This window comes from Canis lupus, chromosome 15, assembly GCF_011100685.1.
Source record: "Canis lupus familiaris isolate Mischka breed German Shepherd chromosome 15, alternate assembly UU_Cfam_GSD_1.0, whole genome shotgun sequence".
Lineage (NCBI taxonomy): Eukaryota > Metazoa > Chordata > Mammalia > Carnivora > Canidae > Canis > Canis lupus.
The window spans coordinates 16,409,057-16,426,819 of NC_049236.1; the positions used below are offsets into that span (position 1 = coordinate 16,409,057).

Here is a 17,763-nt window from a genome sequence, read left to right on the forward strand (position 1 = left end):
CCTGTCCCCCGCACCGCCGCCTCAGGCGCCGCCCTCCCCCCGCGCCTGCCCTGGCCCGGCCCGGCCCGGCACAGCCCAGCCCGGCCCGGCACAGCGGAACTGCGCGGAAACTCATTCCGGGTCCCTGGTCCCGTCCCCGCGCCAGCCCGCGCGCCCCCGCGCAGGCGGCGGACCGGCGCGCCGCTCGAGGCCCCCGCTGGGCCAAGGCCCCGCCGCTGAGTGCTCTGGGAAATGTAGTCCGCGCTGCGCCCAGCGGGAGGGCGGCGCCTTGCGGCAGAGGTCGGGAGCACGTGGGCTGGGGACCCGCGGGGAGCCCCGCCTGCGCGGACCTGCTGCCGGCCGCGGGGTCGGACCCGCGGGCGGCGCCGCTGAGCAGCTCCCGAGGAGGGCGTGACCGGAGGGGCTGGTGGACGGAGCTGCGAAGCCGGGCCAGTGGATGAAGGTGCGTGTTGGGGGCTGGCGGAGAGAAACAGGTCACTGCGGTGCCGCGCGGCCGCCGCCACCTGGGGCGCAGGAAGGAGGGTTCTGGGGAGGAGGCAGCGCCCCGCCCAGAGAAGCGGGGGGGCTCGGCGCGCCGCTGGAACGGGAAGGGACGGCTCTCGGGACTGCCCGGGGAGCCACCGGCAAACCCCTTACCATGGACAGTACTCGGAGACTTGGGGAGGCGCTGGGAAGCAACTTGTCTTTTATGAGTGATCAGAGTAAGAAGAGCTCACATTTAAGTGCTAGGAACAGTGCTTTGCACACCTTAGGTCCGATTCTCTGGACAACTCGGGTGGGATTTTTAGTCCCCGTTTTCAGAGGAGGAAACCGAGGTTGGGGAAGGTTCGTTCAGCTTGCCTTGTCCAGAGACACAGCTAGTGTAGCAGAGACCAGCCACAGACCTGGCTCCAGCAGACCCCAGCAGCCCCTACCCCTTAAACTTCCACTTGTCCTTTTATTAGCTCTTATTTTTAAGGTTTGTTTGTTTATTATTTTTAAAAGATTGTATTTATTTACTCATGAGAGACACGGAGAGGCAGAGATAGGCAGAGGGAGAAGCAGACTCCCTGCAGAGAGCCCGATGCGGGACTCGATCCCAGGACCCCAGGATCACTACCTGAGCCAAACAAAGACAGGCGCTCAACCGCTGAGCCACTCAGGGGCCCCTAAAGTTTATTTATTTAAGTAATCTCACGTGGGGCTCAAACTCACAACCCTGAGTCCAAGAGCCACATGCTCGCTCCTGACTGAGCCACCAGGTGCCCTGTCCTCCCTGTCCTTTTATTAACTTTTGCCAGCTATCCCAGCAGGGGAAAAAAATAATAAAAGGGAAAGGAGGACCTCTGTACCTGGATTCAGGTGGAAGAAGCTGACATTGGCAATAGCTGCTAAGGCCAAAGACGATGAGTGTAGGCTCCCCTGAGGAGGAGAAACCTAGTCTGAGCTTGAAGAATAGAGACGCTGGTGAGGTGGGGAGCTTGATTAAGTGCGGAAGCAAAATCCTGTGGGAATCTAGTTCAACAAATACCTATCTGTAGGACGTAGGATAAATTGCAGGAATGGTCTTTTCATCATGGGGGTGGGGCGCAGGGAGAGAATCCCTGGCTGTTATCAGATTCTCTAAGGACTCTACAGCCCCAAAACAGGTTAAGAACCACTGCTGTGAACAATAAAGGGGATCTCATGTGGCACAGACTCTCCAACATCTTTTCTCTGATCCCTCAGTTTTCTACCCAGCCTCTCCTTTTCTGGAGGAGACCGCAGGGAGTCGGCCAGCGCACCGACACTCTGCCGCAGGGGTCTCGAGCCAGGGGAAATAGGGCAATCCTTGGACAAGAGAGGAGGAAAGCCGTTGGCAAGTTCAGGAAAGCACATGGAACCCCAAACCTCGATTCCTGGATGAACCAAATCTAGAGGGCAGTTGGGTGCTCCCTGAAGCTGGAAAAGCTGCCATTTCAAAGCTGCCTGTAGTTTTTCGTCTTACAAGAAAGAGGTGGTGACTTGATGGCCCTTTGGAGGAGACTGTACCTCGGTTCTGGGAAGACCACTCAAAGGGGCAATGTAGCTTTGCAAATGTGAAACGAAGACTGCAGTCAAAAATAGAGCTACCAGAACCACCTGTGACTCTCAGGAGTGGAAAGTGCTCTCCTGGTCAGGTCGTAGGCAGAGAACTATAGCTCTGGGGCTTGTTCCTTTTGGGGGGAAAGTGGCTTTATTTTTTTTTTTTTAAAGAGGGATTTGGGAATGTGTTCTTGGAAAAGGTTCTGTTTCATCTAGGACTTTGTGAGATGTTGGGCACAATCTCTCTGGGGTCCAGAATGCAGTAGGAGGGACCCTTCTGGCTTAAGGACTGGCAGTCTGGGGACAGTTGAGAACCAGCACCATTGGCTTGGGGTCTGACCTGGCTCTCTTGCTGTGAGCATTGTCAGAGGTGGCCTCAGTCGGCCTCCTTGGAGGGCTTGGGGGCTAGGCTAGGCTTTCAAGTCTTTCCAGCAGGGGCTCTCTGGGCCCAATGACCCTGCTCAACAGGATGCCCCCTCCATCCTCAACCAGGGCCAGAGCCCAGGCCTCCATGAGGCATCTGCAAACTGTATGGCACTGGTGCCATTATCTTCGGGTGGGAGTGGGAGGGCAGGAGACTGAGGATCCTGAATCAGTTTGGGGGCAGAGAGAGGGACCAAAGGAGGGTTTGAAGGTGGTGTGAGCACCAGAGTTTTGGGAGCATCTAGAACTGGGGCAGTGAGCACAGAAGACTGGAAGCCCAGACTGGTTTCTCCTTGACCCAGAATGCACACAGCCCTCACTTTTGCCTGCTCCTTGCCCTGTCCTGGGTGACAGGGGCACCTGTGCCAAAGCAGGCAGGCGCTTAGACAGTTTGCAAGGAATTTTGCTTAGCAGTGGCAGATGGCTGAGGGGTCCCAGCCTCAGCCGGCTCACTCCTATGGTGCTCCCACGCACCTCGGCCGCAGCTATTGCCCTTGTGCTCACAGCCGCTAGCACAGTCTCCAGCCCAGACCTCCCTCCTCAGCTTCAGGCCAGCGACAGGCCAGCGACAGCCCCTCTAGATGCCTGGTGGTTCCCTCTGAGTCGGCATCCTTTCCAAACGCATGCCCTCATCTTCTTTCCAAAGAACATCATCATATTGGACAAATTCATAGGACCCAGGAATCAGGATTTCACAGGACATGCAGGAAAGCTCAGAGGGGTTGCATGGACTTTTGAGAGATGACTTGGGGACACTGTGAAGGCCAGGGTCAGCACTAACCCCTCCTTCCTTCCAGATGAATGTGTATACCTCTTAGCTTCTTGTCCTTTTTCATACGGTTTGTCAAATTGAATTTGTCTCTCCTGACTTAAGCTTCAGGGCAGGGATCATATCCCTTTCACTTCTGTATCTCTGGGGTCTCCCTAGTGTCTGACATATAGGTAACTAATCAGTGTTTGTTGAATGAATAAATATCCTTGTTCATCACTCAAAATTGCAGATCCCTCTTGGGGTCTCTTGGTCCTTTCCTGCCTTTCTATTGCCTTGACGCTCTCTGCTTCGTTCCTCCAGAAACCAGCCTCCCATTGCACCTTCTTCCCCAGCCCCAGCCTTTTCTGCAGCTCTTTTACCCTGGGCTGCTTCATGGAATGTGGGTAGTGAGCGCCCCCCATGCTGGATTGTCTACAAGCAGAGGAAGTGTATGCGCGTGTCAGGGTGCCCTGGAGGGTAGGACACAGATTAGTGACAGTGGGATGGGGCAAGGTGTGGTTCACTGTGTCATTACACACTGAGGCCCCCAGAAAGCCTGGGGTCTGTCCCAAGGGTAGGGTTTTCTTGTAACTCCAGGTCCCGAGCACTGGGGACTGTGCGTGCGGGTGAGAGCTGGCCTGTTGGGCCGGAGAACACACCTGTGCCACCCACTCTGCCTGTGTTCCGTGCCCCATGTCCCAGAGCTGCAGGATGGAGGTGAGCAATGGAAAATCCGGGCCAGGCCCGATTGCTGACTCAGCCTGAGGCCAGGCTCGACGGCCATCAGGGGCTCGCAGCCAGCCCCACTGCCCGGGAAAAGATCCAACACAGCATGAAAGTAAATAAATAACTTAGGAGTAATAAATAGGGGTCCAGCTCCTGCCAGTGGGTACAGGCCCGCGCGCGCAACGCAACCGCGCCGCCTCCTCCGGTCCGCGCCCCCCCCCAGGCCTGGGCAAGGCTTGGCGGCCCGGCCACTGCAGGGTTGGGGGGGGCGGCTGGCTCCGGGGCCTGGTCCGTGGGGCCTGGGCGAGGCTTGGCGGCCCAGCCACTGCAGGGTTGGGGGCGGGGGGCTGGCTCCGGGGCCTGGTCCGTGGAGCCTGGTCCGTGCCAGTCCGTGCGCAGCGGGTCCTACGGGCTCCAGAGCCGACGTGTCCGTGTCTGCGGGGCGGGCACCCTGGGGGCGCGGGTCCGTGGGCCCTCCGCCTCTCGGGGCTGCTGGCATCACTCACCCGCCGGCTCAGAGGGGGCCCCGCGGCCGAGGGTGCAGTCCGCCCGGCCCCGGGGCGAGGCCTCAGCCCAGGCAGCCGCAGGCGGTGGCCGACAGGCGGTCCACGGTCCTCCAGGTGCTGTTGACGTCCATGAAGGAGACGGCCTCGTAGCGCGTGGGGCGGCAGCACGGCTGGCTGGCGGGCCGCGAGCCCGGGGGCGGCCGCAGGGCCCCGGCGCCCAGCAGGCTGGCCAGGCTCAGGTCGTGCGCGGAGCGCGCCCGGCGGCACGAGCCGCTGCAGAAGCGGAAGCGCACCAGCTCGTCGGAGCTGTGGCCCAGGCCGAGCGCGCGCACCGGCACCAGCTGCGAGCGCAGGCGGCAGCCCCGCGCCCCCGCGCGGCCCCCCCGGCCCCCCGCCCGCGCCGCACGGCCCCCGCGGGAGGGCGCGGGCGAGGGCGCGGGCGGCGGGGGCGCGGCCCGGGGCGGGGGCGGCGGCCGCCGGGCTCTTCCGCCGCACGTGCGCGCCGCGCGGCCTCCTGCAAGGAGACGGAGTCACGCGCCGGGCCCCGCCCCCGCCCCGCCCCGCCCCGCCCCTCGCCGTCACCTACCCGGCAGGTGGCCGGTGGGGGGCGCCGGGGCCGGAGCGGGGCCGAGGCGCGGGGCGGGACTGCGGGGCGCGGGGCCCAGGGAGGCCTCGGCGACGCTGCTGAGCAGGACCAGGGCGGCCAGGGCGGGCCACAGGGCGGGCTGCGCGGAGACAGGGTGGGAGGAAGAGGGCCCCCCGCCCGGCTCGGGTGGGGGCAGCGCGGGAAGGGATCGGAGAGAGGCTGCGGCGCCTAGCTGGGTGCGGGGAGCCCCCTTAGGATGCAGGGCGGGGGAGGGCGGGCCCGCTGCCCCGGGGCGCCCAGGGGCGAGCTCACACCCGAGGACGCCGACTTCCCTCCTTCTGCGGCCTGCCCAGGCCAAGCCCTGTGCTCCCTCCCCGCTCAGACCAGTTCCCTCCATTGGGGCGGCGGTGCCGGGAGGGCCACTCACCTGCCGCCTAGGCTGCGGCCAGGGGGGCAGCACGGAAGGGCTTCCACATCCGGACTCCATCTCTGTCAGGACCAGAAGCTCCCATCAGCCGCGGCTGACCTGGTCGCCGCCCCTCCTCTCGAGGCAGCTTGGAACATTGAGAGAAGAGTTATCCTTTGGGCAGGTCATCGCTCCACTTCGGTGTCTCCAGACGAGGTCCAAGGGGCCTCCAAGGGGACAGCTGGACTCAAGCCAGGAGGAGAAGTAGCTGCATTGAGAACCTAACTATGAGTTGGTGCTTTGCACCTGTCCCTGCTTCCAGTCCTTACAGCTCCAGGCCGTGGACGGCATAATCCGCATTTTCCACCCAAGCAAATAAGACTCCGAGAAGCTCAGCGGCTGCCTGACATCACAAGGCCTCTTGCCCCAGGACCTCCCTGCTCGGCGCTGCAGGGCCGGAGCTGCCAGCAGCAGCCGGAGAAGGGGCTAGTTGGACATGTGTGGTCCCACCTACAGAGAGCTTCGTCTCCATGTCCCAGACAGGGCCTAGGGAGGATTTGGGGTTGACCTATCTGACATCAGCGACGCCCCGGCCTCAGCCTGTGTTGCCCACCCAGCGCTGCTGGCCCAGGCTCCCCCGCCAGCTCTGCCTGGGTCCAGAGCCGCCAGGGTGCTCTCGTCTCACCGCAGGTGCCCCTCAGGAGCCCGCCGCCGTCGGGGCTGAGGGGTCCTCGCACAGAGGGCCTGGGCCTGGCTCCCCAAGGCCACCAGGGGGCAGCATTGCCAAGCCTGCAGACTCAAAGGGTGGGTGGGGGGTGGGCTTTCCACTCGGCTCAAATAGACTCCGCCGTGAGCAACTCCCAGGAGGGCCAGCCTGGCCTCCACTGTAGCCAGGTCTTGGAGGGCTGGCCCAGGTCTGTCCGCCCTCCAGCTTCCTGTGCACCTGAGAGTCTGCGCCCCCCCCCCCATCAGGTTCCCCCACGAGCCATCCTTCCTGAGCCCAGCCAGCCTTGCAGAGCCCCACCAACCTTTGGTGAACCCACACTGGCTGGCATTCCTCCCTCTGGGGCCCTGGAGCCCTCCCTGGCTCGTCCGCCCTTAGGTCCCAGGTGTCACCCTCCACTCCCCCCCTGCCCCCCAGGGCACGGCACACAGGACGTCTGCATACCTGTGGACCAGACCTCGCCCGGCCTCCCAGGTGTGGTCCTCCAGGGCCAGGTGTGCCTTGCTAATTGAATGAGGCCTTGAGAGGCCAGGCTAGTGGCTGTTCTCCTCGCTGGAGGGCGGGCGGGGCCGGGCAGCCTCAGTGGCCCCCTGCGCTAGGGGGAGCTCAGGAGCAGGTCTCTGGAGGGCAGGGCAGGCCCAGTCTCCCTCCTGGGAGCCTGGGGCCACTAGGTCCTCCAGTCCTCCCGCCTGCCAGCCAGCCGGATACTCACCGCGGGAGGGTCCTCCTCCGTGTTCTTCTAGGCACCTTTCCTGGGACCAGTGCTGGCCTTTCTTCCGCAGCTGAACAGGCTCATGCCCAGGGCTGTGCACCTGGGAGCGCGTCTCTTAGCCAAGAGCGTGGCCTTGGCAGCCGGTGTGCGCCCTGTAGCGGCCGCGGGAGCCTCACATTACAGCAGGCAAGCGCAGTCCGGCCAGCGACAGGGGGACTGAGGGCTGGGAGGGGCGGAGAGCCGTGCCTCCGGCCCAGGAGAGGGAGGATGCGAGGGGGAGCAGAGGGGGGCTATCCGGCCCGCGCCCCCCGCCCCGCGGCTGGGACGGGGTGGGCCAACAGGTTGGCTTACCGCAGTGCAGGGCTCTGGGTCCGGGACACAGTAGGGCTGGCGCCCGAGGGACCTGCTGCTGGCGGAGCCCGTGGGCCGTGTCTGGGGGCCGGGCCCAACTCCATCCCTCGGCAGCCTCCTGCCCGCCGCCATCCGGTGTCAAATTCCAGCCCCGGCGTCACCGGATCCCGGGGTGGGGCCCGCAGCGCCCCCGCCCAACCCCACCTTTCAGGGCTCACCTGGCCGCTCCACCTGCTGGGATCCGGTCTCCCCCCCACCCCACCCCCAATCCCCGGGCTATGCTAGGTGCCCCGAGCGGGGCAGGGAGGTGGGGGGAGGAACGCGGGGAAGGGACCCTGGGACGCAGGGTGAAGCCGGCGCGGCGGAGAGACACGGGAACTGGGCGTTCAGAGTTTGTAGACACGCGAAGTAGGGAGCTGGGAGGCTGGGCTGAGGGTGGGCGGGGAGGGGACGGGCAGGTCCCTGCCTCGGCCGGGGGATGGGGGCGCCGAGATCGGCGTGGTGTCCGGGGTCCCGCACCCGCAGGGTCTGGCCCACCGCTAGCTCTTCTCCGCAGACGTGGGGAAGGTGTCCGGGCGCCGGGGTGCAGCGCTGGCCTCCGGGAGCCCGACCCTGCTCCAGCCGCGCCTGGGGCTTGGGGACACACCCTGGCAAACCCCGTGCTCCGGCCTCGCCGGGCCGGCGGCCGAAGGGAGGGTCACAGAGGAGAGACTCCTAGGTAGGAGCTGGAGGCTAGTATTTCAGGTGCCTAATGACGGCAATTTGGCAGGTGGGGTGGAGGTGGCGTGAGTAACACGGATAGAAGTAAGGAAAGGCCAGGTGCCGCGCATCATGCTAGGGGGTCTGGACTTTATATCAGTGGCCCTGGGGACCACCGAGGGGTGTCAGGCAAAATGTTGTGACCGGACACGCATTGCAGTGACTGGCTGCGGCCGGCTGGATGGTCTGGGGAGACCGAAGCAGGCTGCGGGGAGAGGGGAGTCTGAGTTAGAGACGCGGGGTGAGCAGGGGGCTGCAAGGCTCTTCAGACCACACCTGCTGGAAAACTCAGTTGGTGCCTGATTAGATGGGGTGAAGTGACCAGGTGGAGGGGGTGCCCGCTGGCAGCTGGGGCTCCCTCCAGGAGGACAAGCTGGAGACGGGAGCTCAGGGTTGGACGGGTGGAGTTGGAGGGACCTGCGGATCACCCCCGGGGCAATATCCATGAAGTGTCTGAAGCTGTGGCCCCGAGCAAAGTGGAGAGCTGGGCTGAAGATGGCAATTTGGGAACTGTCGACCGACCGACAACTGGAAGCCGTGGGTGGGGCCCAAAGTGCTCAGGGGACGTGTGTGGACCAGCTTTACCTTGCCAATGCATCGGAATCACCCGTGGACCTTTAAAAACCACCCACATCTGGGCTCCACCCCAGACCTGAATCAGAATCTTGGGGTAGGCATGTGCAGTCTTTCCAGCCTGCACCGGTTTATCCTGGTGGATGGCGGCGGCGGGAACCACAGCTTCGTGAGAGCAGCTTCCATGCAGTACAAGCCAGGCCTCAGAGCAATGTGGGGCCGGGGGGTGGCAAGGGGGGCTGTCCGCAGGCTTGACAGGCCCCCTGTGGGACAGGGGACCAAGCAGTGAGTACCTCCTCACTTTGCTGCCTCCTGCAACCTGGGGCTTGCGAAGCCCCGCTGCCTCCTGCAGGCATGCAGCCTGCGCCCCGTGACTCCAGGGGACGCCATTCCCGTAGAATAGGATGTGCGTTGGGAGTTGGAGTCGTGCCCTGTTTCCAGCAACATCCCAAGAGAGCCCTGGGTGTGCCCGTCCCTCAGGGCCTTGCTTTCTTTCCAAACTTCAGCGGACACTTCTGCCTGAGGACAAAGCACAGCAGTGCAGGGGCACTGGGAGGCTGGTGGTCCTTGGGATGGCAAGGACTCTAGGATTGGGGCGGCCGCCTCACTCTGCCCCAGTGGCAGCTCTGGCAGGAAGCTCACTCGCTGGCCTCAGGTGCACGTGGGTGTTGGCCCCAATCTCAGGCCCCGGGCATACCGGGAGGGTAGAGATCAGATTCTAGGGCTCTCCAGGGATGGGGTCCAGGATGTCCTTTCTCGGGCTCACCTGACGGTGCCTAGAGCTGGGCTGTACCTTCCTGTCCTGTGTAGGTTAAGGGGAGCTGAGGGAAGAGGGAGAGGGTATGCCTTTGTGCTCTGGGAGTGGGGGTGGGGCACATTCTCCAGAGTTCGGCCTGGCCAGGAGCAAGTTTGGCCTGTGAGCCTGTTTTGGGGGGAGGGGGGGGCTCAGCATATAGCTTTCCTGTGCTTGCAGGAATCTCTGCATGCCGAGCTGGGGCTCTAGGGACCCTGGGGGCGCTGTCCTAAGGCTGTGGACTTCAGCCCCCGCCGTGTGGCTCCTTTAGGGTAGGACAGACTACCCTATGACTACCCCTGCCCTCATACTTCTGGTCTGCCTCTTAAGGCAAAGAGGGTGCGGCCCGTGTGGGATGGGAGAGGCTTCTGAAGGCCCCCAGGTGGCCCCCAAGCTACCCAGGTCCTGCAGTTGACAGAAGAGACAGGGACCCGGGAGTCTGTGGGCTAGAGAGATGGCCCTTGGGTTTAAGGTAGTAGCTGAGGCCCCAGGCTCCTGCTTCTTCCAGGAAAGTCAGAGAAAGCAAGAGGCCAGATTCAGGGAAGAGCTTTATTGCTTCCAGGATGGCTGCCACAGCCTGCGTGAGGTCCTTGAGCCTCGCTTCCCTCTGGTCCAGGCTAAAGGCAGAGCCCAAGGACCTGACGGCCTCATTGCTGAAATCCAGAACAGCTGCCAAGTTGGTCAGTTCAGGCTGGGGCACTGTCCTATGGATCAGCGGCTGCTGGGGAGGGGGGGCGTTCCCACCGCCTAGGCCGGGCCTCACCTCCCGAGCTTTGAAGTCCTCTCTGCTTAACCCAGGGTCTGTCTTGTTGGCTTAAGTGATGGCTCCAGGGTTTCCCTGTGCAGTAGTTAGGGGCTGGTGAATGGGAATACCCCATCTTCTCCTCAAGAAAGGCCAGTATCATGAGCTGGAGGGCGCTGGCGGGAGGCCCTGCCCACCTCCCTGTAGCCCCGAGCGGGGCACAGGCGAGTCACGGCACCCCCACTCTACAGGGAGCCCGCTGGTACCACTACCCGGTGGGCCACCTACCGGGCCTCTTTCTGAACGGCAAGTGGACCAAACTTGACATCTCCAACCTTATTTAAAAATAAATTATCCCTACCCTCCCCCCTACCCAAATTCACAAAATGATAATACACCAAACACTGATTGGAGAAATGATTCCAGCAGCAGCCCTGCGGCCTGATGTCCACTTCCTGCATGCTGGGCCTGCTGGGCACGGCCGGTGGCCTCCTGGCCCTCTGGCTTCAAGGACCCAGGCTGAGAATGAGCCTAAGTGCTGGTCTCTGAGGCTGGCCTCTGGGCGGACACAGCTCTGGCTGCCCTGCCAAGGCCTCGCCAGCCCTGGGGCCCCTTGGCACTGTCCTTCTCTGGGTCTGAAGACTCCTGCGCCTTTCAGGCAGAGCCAGACCGAGGCCAATGAAGTGGACAGGTGGCAGTGGCTGCGGCTTCCTCTTGGCGGTGCCAGGACCTCCGTGGCCATGTGCTGGGCCCACCTCAGATGCCGCTGGTTAGGTCGGTGATGACGCGCGCCTTCACCAGCTTGCGCAGAAACTCTTTCTCTCGCTGGATATTGTGTGTCCAGGACTGAAAGGAAAGGCACGGGGAAGTGATAAGTGGAGCTTGGCACTCTCTTCTGACCACCACTCTCCCAGCGCCCTGTGACTGTGGGAAATCTGCTCTCCGAGTCCCAGGGCTCCTCCTCCTCCCTTCCCAGAACCTCTTTCCACCCCCTCTACGAGAACTACGCCTCTTTCCTTCTGAGTCTTAGGAGATATAAGACCTTCTGGCCTTGTTCCCACAGACTTGGCCTCGTCGCAGTACGTCCAGGGCACCTGGGTCCTAGGCACCTTGAGGATAGGCAATGTGAGTCAGGGAGATGTGGCCCAGGCCTGGGGGGTGGGCCCTGCCGGAAGGAGAACCGTGTGGGGTGGCTGAGTCATCCTCAGGCCTGATGCAATGCAATCTCCAGGCTGATGAAATCCTGCCTCTCAGATCAGAGGAGCCAGGGGGCCTGAGGACAAGAGGCTCACCTTTCTGCTAATTTGGAAATCACAGGGAACGTGCCGCCTTCTGGGGCTTTCCTGGGTGAACACTGCACCCAGGCTCGGGCTCTCCTGGTCCCCCGTACTCAGACCAGGAGGCTCTGGTGGCTAAGTCTCTCAGAATGAAAAAAGACTGGTGGCCTGACTCAGGGAAAGCTGACAGCCTCTTGGAGGTCTGTCTGCACCCGTGTGCTCCGCTCTACGTCAGCACTGAGCCTCACCGCCTTGTTCATGGGCACTGCTGACCTGCTCGGGACCGACGGCTCTGTCCTGGCCCTATTCTCATCCAGTCACCTTTCTCCAACCTGAGGCCAGAGATCTTTTCAATCTGAAACTCAGGCAAAATTCCCTATATCCTCTGAATATCCCCTTCAGTATCTCGGGCTGGCCACGAACCCGGCTGCCCCAAGGACAGTGTCCTCCCGACACCTCTCCAATGTGACTGTTTCTTCTCTCCCGCTCCATGCTCCATGGCACCTGGAAGGTCTACAGGGTCTTCCTCTCTCAATTGCTGCATCCACACCACTGTCTCTCCAAACTCCCCGAAACCTCTGGCCCCCCCTTGAGGCTCCTGTCATGACCTTCTGCTGTCTGTGAACTGCTGCAGACCCCCAGCGCGATCTGCCCTCCTCCCTTGAGGAGTCAATCATCCAGCACACTGTCTCTCCTTGAAGGAGGGGCCTGGTTGGCACACAGTAGGTGCTCAATAAAGATGTGCCGATGGAGATTAGATTTGTGGGTCAGAACACAGAGGCTTGGAGGACTGGCAGGGCCAGCATCTGAACAAGTGTGTAAACTTGTACTGCTCTTTCCTGCTTGCCCTTTGTCACCCCCAGGAAGAAGCAGTCAGCCTGATGGGTTAGTTTCAAGAACACCCACTGGGAGTCACTGATGGCTAAAAGCTTGGTGGAAGACTGGACTTTTTTTTTTTAAAGCTTATTTATTTTTTTACTAATCTCTACACCTATCACGAGGTTCACACTCATGAACCTGATACCAAGAGTTGCATGCTCTTCCAATTGGGCCAGCCAGGCACCCCAAAACTGGAATTTTTTATGATATTAAGGAATTATTAATTTAAAAAATTTTTTAGGTGTGATAATGGTATCATGATGGTTTTTTGGAAGTTCCTATCTTTTGGAGAAAGTTACCAAAATATTTATGCCTGGAATGATATGGTATCTGAGACTTGTTTCCAAATAACCAGTGGGGAGGGGTGCATGACGGGAAGAACAGATGAACACCGGGCAGGTGCTGATACTTGAGGGAGTGAGTGACAGGTGCATGAGAGTTCATTATATTATTTTCTACATTTATGAATAGGTTTGACAGTGTCCATGATAAAATAGTAAACAAAAAGGTCGGCCCTGGGCTGTAGCTCTCGGGGGCCAGGCAATGCCTCCTCATTCCCCCTCCCGTGCAGATGGCGCAGGAGCTTACAAGCGGGCTACACTATGCTGTCTATACTGTCTCCAGGCAGTCCTGGGTTCCCGGGCTCAGCAGGACCCCTGATTCTGGACGTAGCTGTCCTTCTGACACCTCTTTTTCCATCTTTATCTCTGGCTCCCCATCCTTGGTCCAGTCATTAACCACCGGTGCTGCCCTGACCGCCTGCACTTTGTACTCTGGGCTCCCTGGGCGATGCCCTCCAGGCCGGCCGCCTATCTGAACAGGCAGCTGGGCTCGCAGCGCACTAATGGACATTTCCAGCCTGAGTTTCCCTGCTGAGTGGCACATTCCTGTGTGAGCCCCCTTCGGCCTTGAGGGAGCTGCTGCTCCGTCCCTCTCCTCATCCTCCTTCCCCCTCCCGGGGAGCACGTCCTATGCACCACGCCCACCTCTCTGCACAGCCTCTACCCACTGCTCAGCTAGCAGTCTAGCTCCTAGCCACTGGCCATTTCCCACTACTCCTCTTACTGGACTCCTGGATGGCACCTGGCATGGTGGACAGCGCATGAACGCCCTTGGTCTCTGCAACCCTGCACCTTCGGAACTCTTCCCTACTTTGGCTCTGTCTCCTCTCTAAACTCCCTTGAAATCCCTTGTACATCCCCCAGCCTGTGACCCTTGCTCTGCTTGTCTCCACAGCCCGCCCACTTCTGCTGGGTCTGGAGAATGGACCCGTGGGCCGAGTGCAGGGGAAGTGGTGCTGGGGCCAGGGTGCTGCATGGTTCAGTTGCTTCCTGGAGACACTCAAGGAAGAGATGCAGCAGGGATCCTAAACCCAGGCATTTCCAGGGAGTCCTCATCTAGGATATTGGGAGGTAACAGTGATGAGCACGGATAAAACATTAGTAATAATGGCTAACATTTATGAGTGCTTACTACGTGCCAGGCCTTTCTTTTTTCATACATCATTGTGTCTAATCTTCCCCAAACCTAGGTGGTAGGTGCTGTCATTACCCTTTTACTGGTAAGGAAAGAAAGGTACAGAGCCAGGTTCTAAACCCAGGCTGTTTGATCTCCTGGTGTGAAGTCCCCAGCACCCTGCATGGAGGGGGTGCAGCAGATGCCAGAAGCCTCAAGCCAGCCAGTGTCAGAGGATAATTGGGGGGGGGGGGGGGCGGGCAGCCTGGCCTGAAAACTGAGATCTTTCTTTGGCATAAGGAAGGGAATGGGCTCCACCAGAGGGCTTCAGGGAAGGTGCTGTCCTCCCTCGTTCCTATATCGAGGCAAGCCCGGGCCCTGCTGATTTAAAATTCTGTTTCTCTCTGTCTTCTCATCAACACTGAGCAGTTCCTGGTCAGGAGTCTTCATCTCTTGCCTAGACTGCCGTGATGCCCTTCCAGCTAGTTTGACCTCTGCCTTGTGCCACTCTATTTGATGCTGCAGCCACAGTGACCTGCTACATGCTGATCTACAGCCTAAAACCCCTCCGTGGCTCCTCCTGGCCTTCAGAGTCAAGTCCAAACTCTTCACCATGGCACAGAAAGCCCTGGGTGAGCTGGCTACAGCTTCTCACCCTCTGCCTGAAACTCTGACACAAAGTTTACACAAAAAGAGTTTGTAAGAGACCAAAGATACAAGGAACCAGAAGCCAGGAGACAGGTAAGAGCTGTGCTAGTGGTTCAGAGGGGGTGGCGGCAAGGGGCAAAAGAGCAAGAAGATACAGGAGAAGAGACACAGATGGAAAGACCACTGGGCTCCTGGCAACAAGGAGGCAGGGCCTGGAACCACTGCCGAGGAGGATGGCATCAGACAGTTCTGGAGCTGACCTAGACCCGGGATGGGCGCTCTGCTCCTGAACCCCGCTCCAGGCAACAGGAAGGCTGCTTCTGGTTTCCCAAGGCTCTCTTAAATTCCTGCAGTAACTTCCCATCACTTGAGATGTCCTGAGTGAACCAACAAGTGTGAGACCATACAGATGGTCACTCAAGCTACAGGTGGGGACGCCAATCTCCTGGAGGATGTGGAGAGTGAGAAGAGAAGGTGGTCCAGGACAGAGCCCTAGCGAACGCAGACCTTTGGGGGGTGGACTGAAATCAAGGACGCCGAGAAAGAGAAGGAGAGAGACTGGCGAGTGAAGTAAGAGGAACACCAGAGACTACAGGCTCACCAGTCTGAGCAGGAAAAGTTTCAAAGAGGAAGGAGTGGTCAACAGAAAAAGCATTTCTGGGAGGTCAGGAAAGATGAGGCTTCCATGTGTCCACTGGATTTGGCAGCCTTGAGCTGAGTCGCTGGTGACCTTAGTGGGAGACATGGCAGGTTAACGGGGCAGCCAGGGAGGGAGGAGGGCAGACGGGGTGAGTCCTTCCTGCAGGGAGGGTCGGGGAGCTTTCAGGGAGTACAGGGCTCTGGGTTGGAGAAGCATGTGTGAAAGGGTGATGAGCAGGAAGGAGGGCTGGCTGAGATGGGAACCCCTATATTTACAGAACTAGGAATCTGCACAGATGGGAGGCGTCCTCAACATCCTGTCCACCCCATCCCCTCATGTGGGAGCAGAGAAGCTGCTCAAAGCGCTGGCCCACGATGTGCTGGTCCCAGGCTGGCGTCAGTGGAAGGCTGACAGTGGAAGTGGAGGGAGTTGTAAAAGGGGCTCCCACAGCTCTGGATGTGAAGGCAGAGATGCTGTCAGAAGCAGCTGATGCCAGCCCAGAGAGCCTCAACGCTGCTGAACATGAGGGCAGCTGGATGTATGGATCACCCGGGAAGCAATTCTGGGTGATAAAGAGCTTCAGCTCTTCAGTGCTCCCCTTCACAGGGGAGGGAAGAACAGGTACAGGGACTGTCCCTGCGCTGACAGGCAACGTCTCTGGGTGGTTTGAGGGGGCATGGAAGTCTTCTGAGGGAAGACAGGACTTGCAATAGAAAAGATGGCCCTGAGCTGGAACCAGGATTAGTGTATGACATTTGGGAATAGCGAGGATGAGGCAGGTGCAGGACCAGGGCAGGGAGAAGGCCAGGGAGGCAAAGTTTGGGGACCAGGGATGGGAAGGGGGCACAGAATACCTGGTGATCAGACCCAAAGGCAGGGAGGGACCTCCAGTGACCCAACCTAGCTAAGGGCAGGGCGAGCCTTCTTGCCAGCTCCAGGCAGCCAGACTAGCCACTGGCTCACCCCTTTCTGTTCGTTTGTGCTGCGTGCACTCCTCCCCCAGCCCCTCCCAGGGACTGCCCCCCCGCCCAGCCCGGCACCTCTTTGATGGCTGCCATGCGCACGGTCTCATAGTAGTGCAGGGGCGCGTTGGGTGTGCTCATGTCGTAGCCAAAGCCTGCGACTGCCACCTCATCACAGCCGTGTAGCGCCATGGTCACTGCCACACTGCCAAGGGTCGGGATGTTCTGGAGGGGATGGACGTGCAGAATTCAGCTGGAGCACCGAGTTGGGCTGAGAGCCTTAGCCACACTCCTCAGAGTTGAGCTCCATGCCCGAAGACTAGGCCCCCTGCCCCTCACCCTGCTGCCCGGTTTCCCCTCCCAGGGCATCTCTAAACCGGCTCCCCCTGCCCTCCCCAGGGCCCCGTCCCCTCACCCCGCGGCCCATGAGGCCGTTGTTGAAGGGCAGTCCGATGAGGGTGAAGGCGGCCTCCTGGATGAAGTACGGGTTGAGGATGCGAATCTCAGGGGGCTCCTTGGGCACTCGTGTGGCCACGGATTTCCAGAAGCCATCTGATGCACTCTGCGGACGTAGCATAAAGGGGCATGAGCTGGGCACACAGCTCGTGATGGGACTGCGTGCATGGCAGGGCCCCTGGTATGTGCAAGCTAATAAGAAACAAGGAGGGGGCCCGTGGTAGAGGGATGAGCTGGTGTGTGTTGGGGTGGGGTGGGGAGGGGCTGGGGATGTAGGATGCAGGACAGAGGGACAAGAGTACGTGGCAGGGCCACAGTGTGCAATGGAGGACACGGGGTGAACTGCCCACAAAGGTCAGGGGCACACCGTGTGGGGCCTCGAGGTGTGCTGCTCTGGTCTGAGGGGGTGCTTGGGTCAGCAGGAAGACCCGGCCGCCCAGCTGTCCCCTCCCGTTGGCAGCTAACGGAGGGGCCTGCGAGGAGCCTGCCCTCTCTCTATCTGCTCTGCTGGGCTCGCCTCCTGTCCCTTCTGCTGTCTCTCCTTGCTTTCCAGTCAACTGTTCTAAAGTGAACCTGAAAAATAAGGATAGAACGTGAGCTAGTAAGGCACAACAGACCACGGTAAGCCACTGATCAGCAGTGGGGGACTTTAGACAATGGACAAGCTCTCAGAGCTCCAGTTTCTGTAACTGCAAAGTGGAGATCTCAGGGAGCTCGGGCCCATACGGAAAAGGCATCAGCTCTGAAACCTGCCATCCCAGCATCCATTCCAGGGCCACAACATCCTCTCCCAGTTCTCTCCCTCCCTCCAGTTCCCACCCCTATGTGTCTGTTCAGCACATGAGCCCTTCCTCGTCTAGTCCCTGAAGCAGGTCACTCTAGGGACCTCTCAGGAGCTCTTTACCCCTTGCCCTGCTATGGCCCCAGGCTAGGGAACCCCTGGACTTGGGCTCAACCCAATCAGCCACTTTTTCTACCCTTATAACTGGGTTCTGAGTACTGCTGGAGGGAAAATCTAACCACCCCTGCAGACTGGTGGCATTACCAAGCCATGGACTCCAACCTGGTATTTCAGGGCGTTTGTTATTTGCCCAGGAAAGCTAAGAAAAATCAACTAAACTTAGAATGGATAGAATAATTTCATAGTGGGATCTGTACTCCAACAGGAAACAGTCACTAGAAATAATACAGATCCCAATTGCAATCCTAACAAAAATATCAAATACTGACTGATAGACTTAAAGATATGTGACCTCTTAAAAAAAAAAAACCCTACAATTCTTTATTGATAAATATTTAAAAATGACTTTATTTTTATTTTTTTAATTTATGATAGTCACACAGAGAGAGA

General features: G+C 59.9%; 2 protein-coding genes and 1 long non-coding RNA gene across 13 annotated transcripts in view; 1 reads left to right on the top strand and 2 right to left on the bottom strand.

The window, feature by feature from the left end:
• The first annotated feature begins 301 nt into the window (after positions 1–301).
• LOC119868047 overlaps positions 302–17,763 on the top strand; it is a 34,081-nt gene continuing 16,619 nt past the window's right edge. The window contains exon 1 of the long non-coding RNA XR_005370316.1: positions 302–442. This is a non-coding gene — a long non-coding RNA (uncharacterized LOC119868047). The remainder of the gene's footprint in view (positions 443–17,763) is intronic.
• ARTN (artemin) lies at positions 1,146–7,621 on the bottom strand. Its single transcript, XM_038558347.1, has 5 exons — positions 7,229–7,621; positions 6,878–7,029; positions 5,463–5,524; positions 5,036–5,174; positions 1,146–4,963 (listed from the first exon to the last, which is right to left on the bottom strand). The coding sequence occupies exons 3-5, from the start codon at positions 5,520–5,522 to the stop codon at positions 4,512–4,514; spliced, it is 651 nt and encodes a 216-aa protein (XP_038414275.1). The 5' UTR covers positions 5,523–5,524; positions 6,878–7,029; positions 7,229–7,621; the 3' UTR covers positions 1,146–4,511.
• Positions 10,717–17,763, bottom strand: part of ST3GAL3 (ST3 beta-galactoside alpha-2,3-sialyltransferase 3) — a 197,536-nt gene continuing 190,489 nt past the window's right edge. For 9 of the 11 annotated variants that reach the window (XM_038558338.1, XM_038558336.1, XM_038558337.1 and 6 more), the window contains 4 exons: positions 16,372–16,518; positions 16,035–16,181; positions 14,956–15,084; positions 10,717–10,941 (listed from right to left, as the gene is read on the bottom strand). In XM_038558338.1, coding sequence (XP_038414266.1) covers positions 10,852–10,941; positions 14,956–15,084; positions 16,035–16,181; positions 16,372–16,518 — 513 coding nt within the window. In that variant the 3' untranslated portion in view covers positions 10,717–10,851. The remainder of the gene's footprint in view (positions 10,942–14,955; positions 15,085–16,034; positions 16,182–16,371; positions 16,519–17,763) is intronic. The other 2 variants (XM_038558344.1, XM_038558341.1) reach the window with 1 other exon arrangement.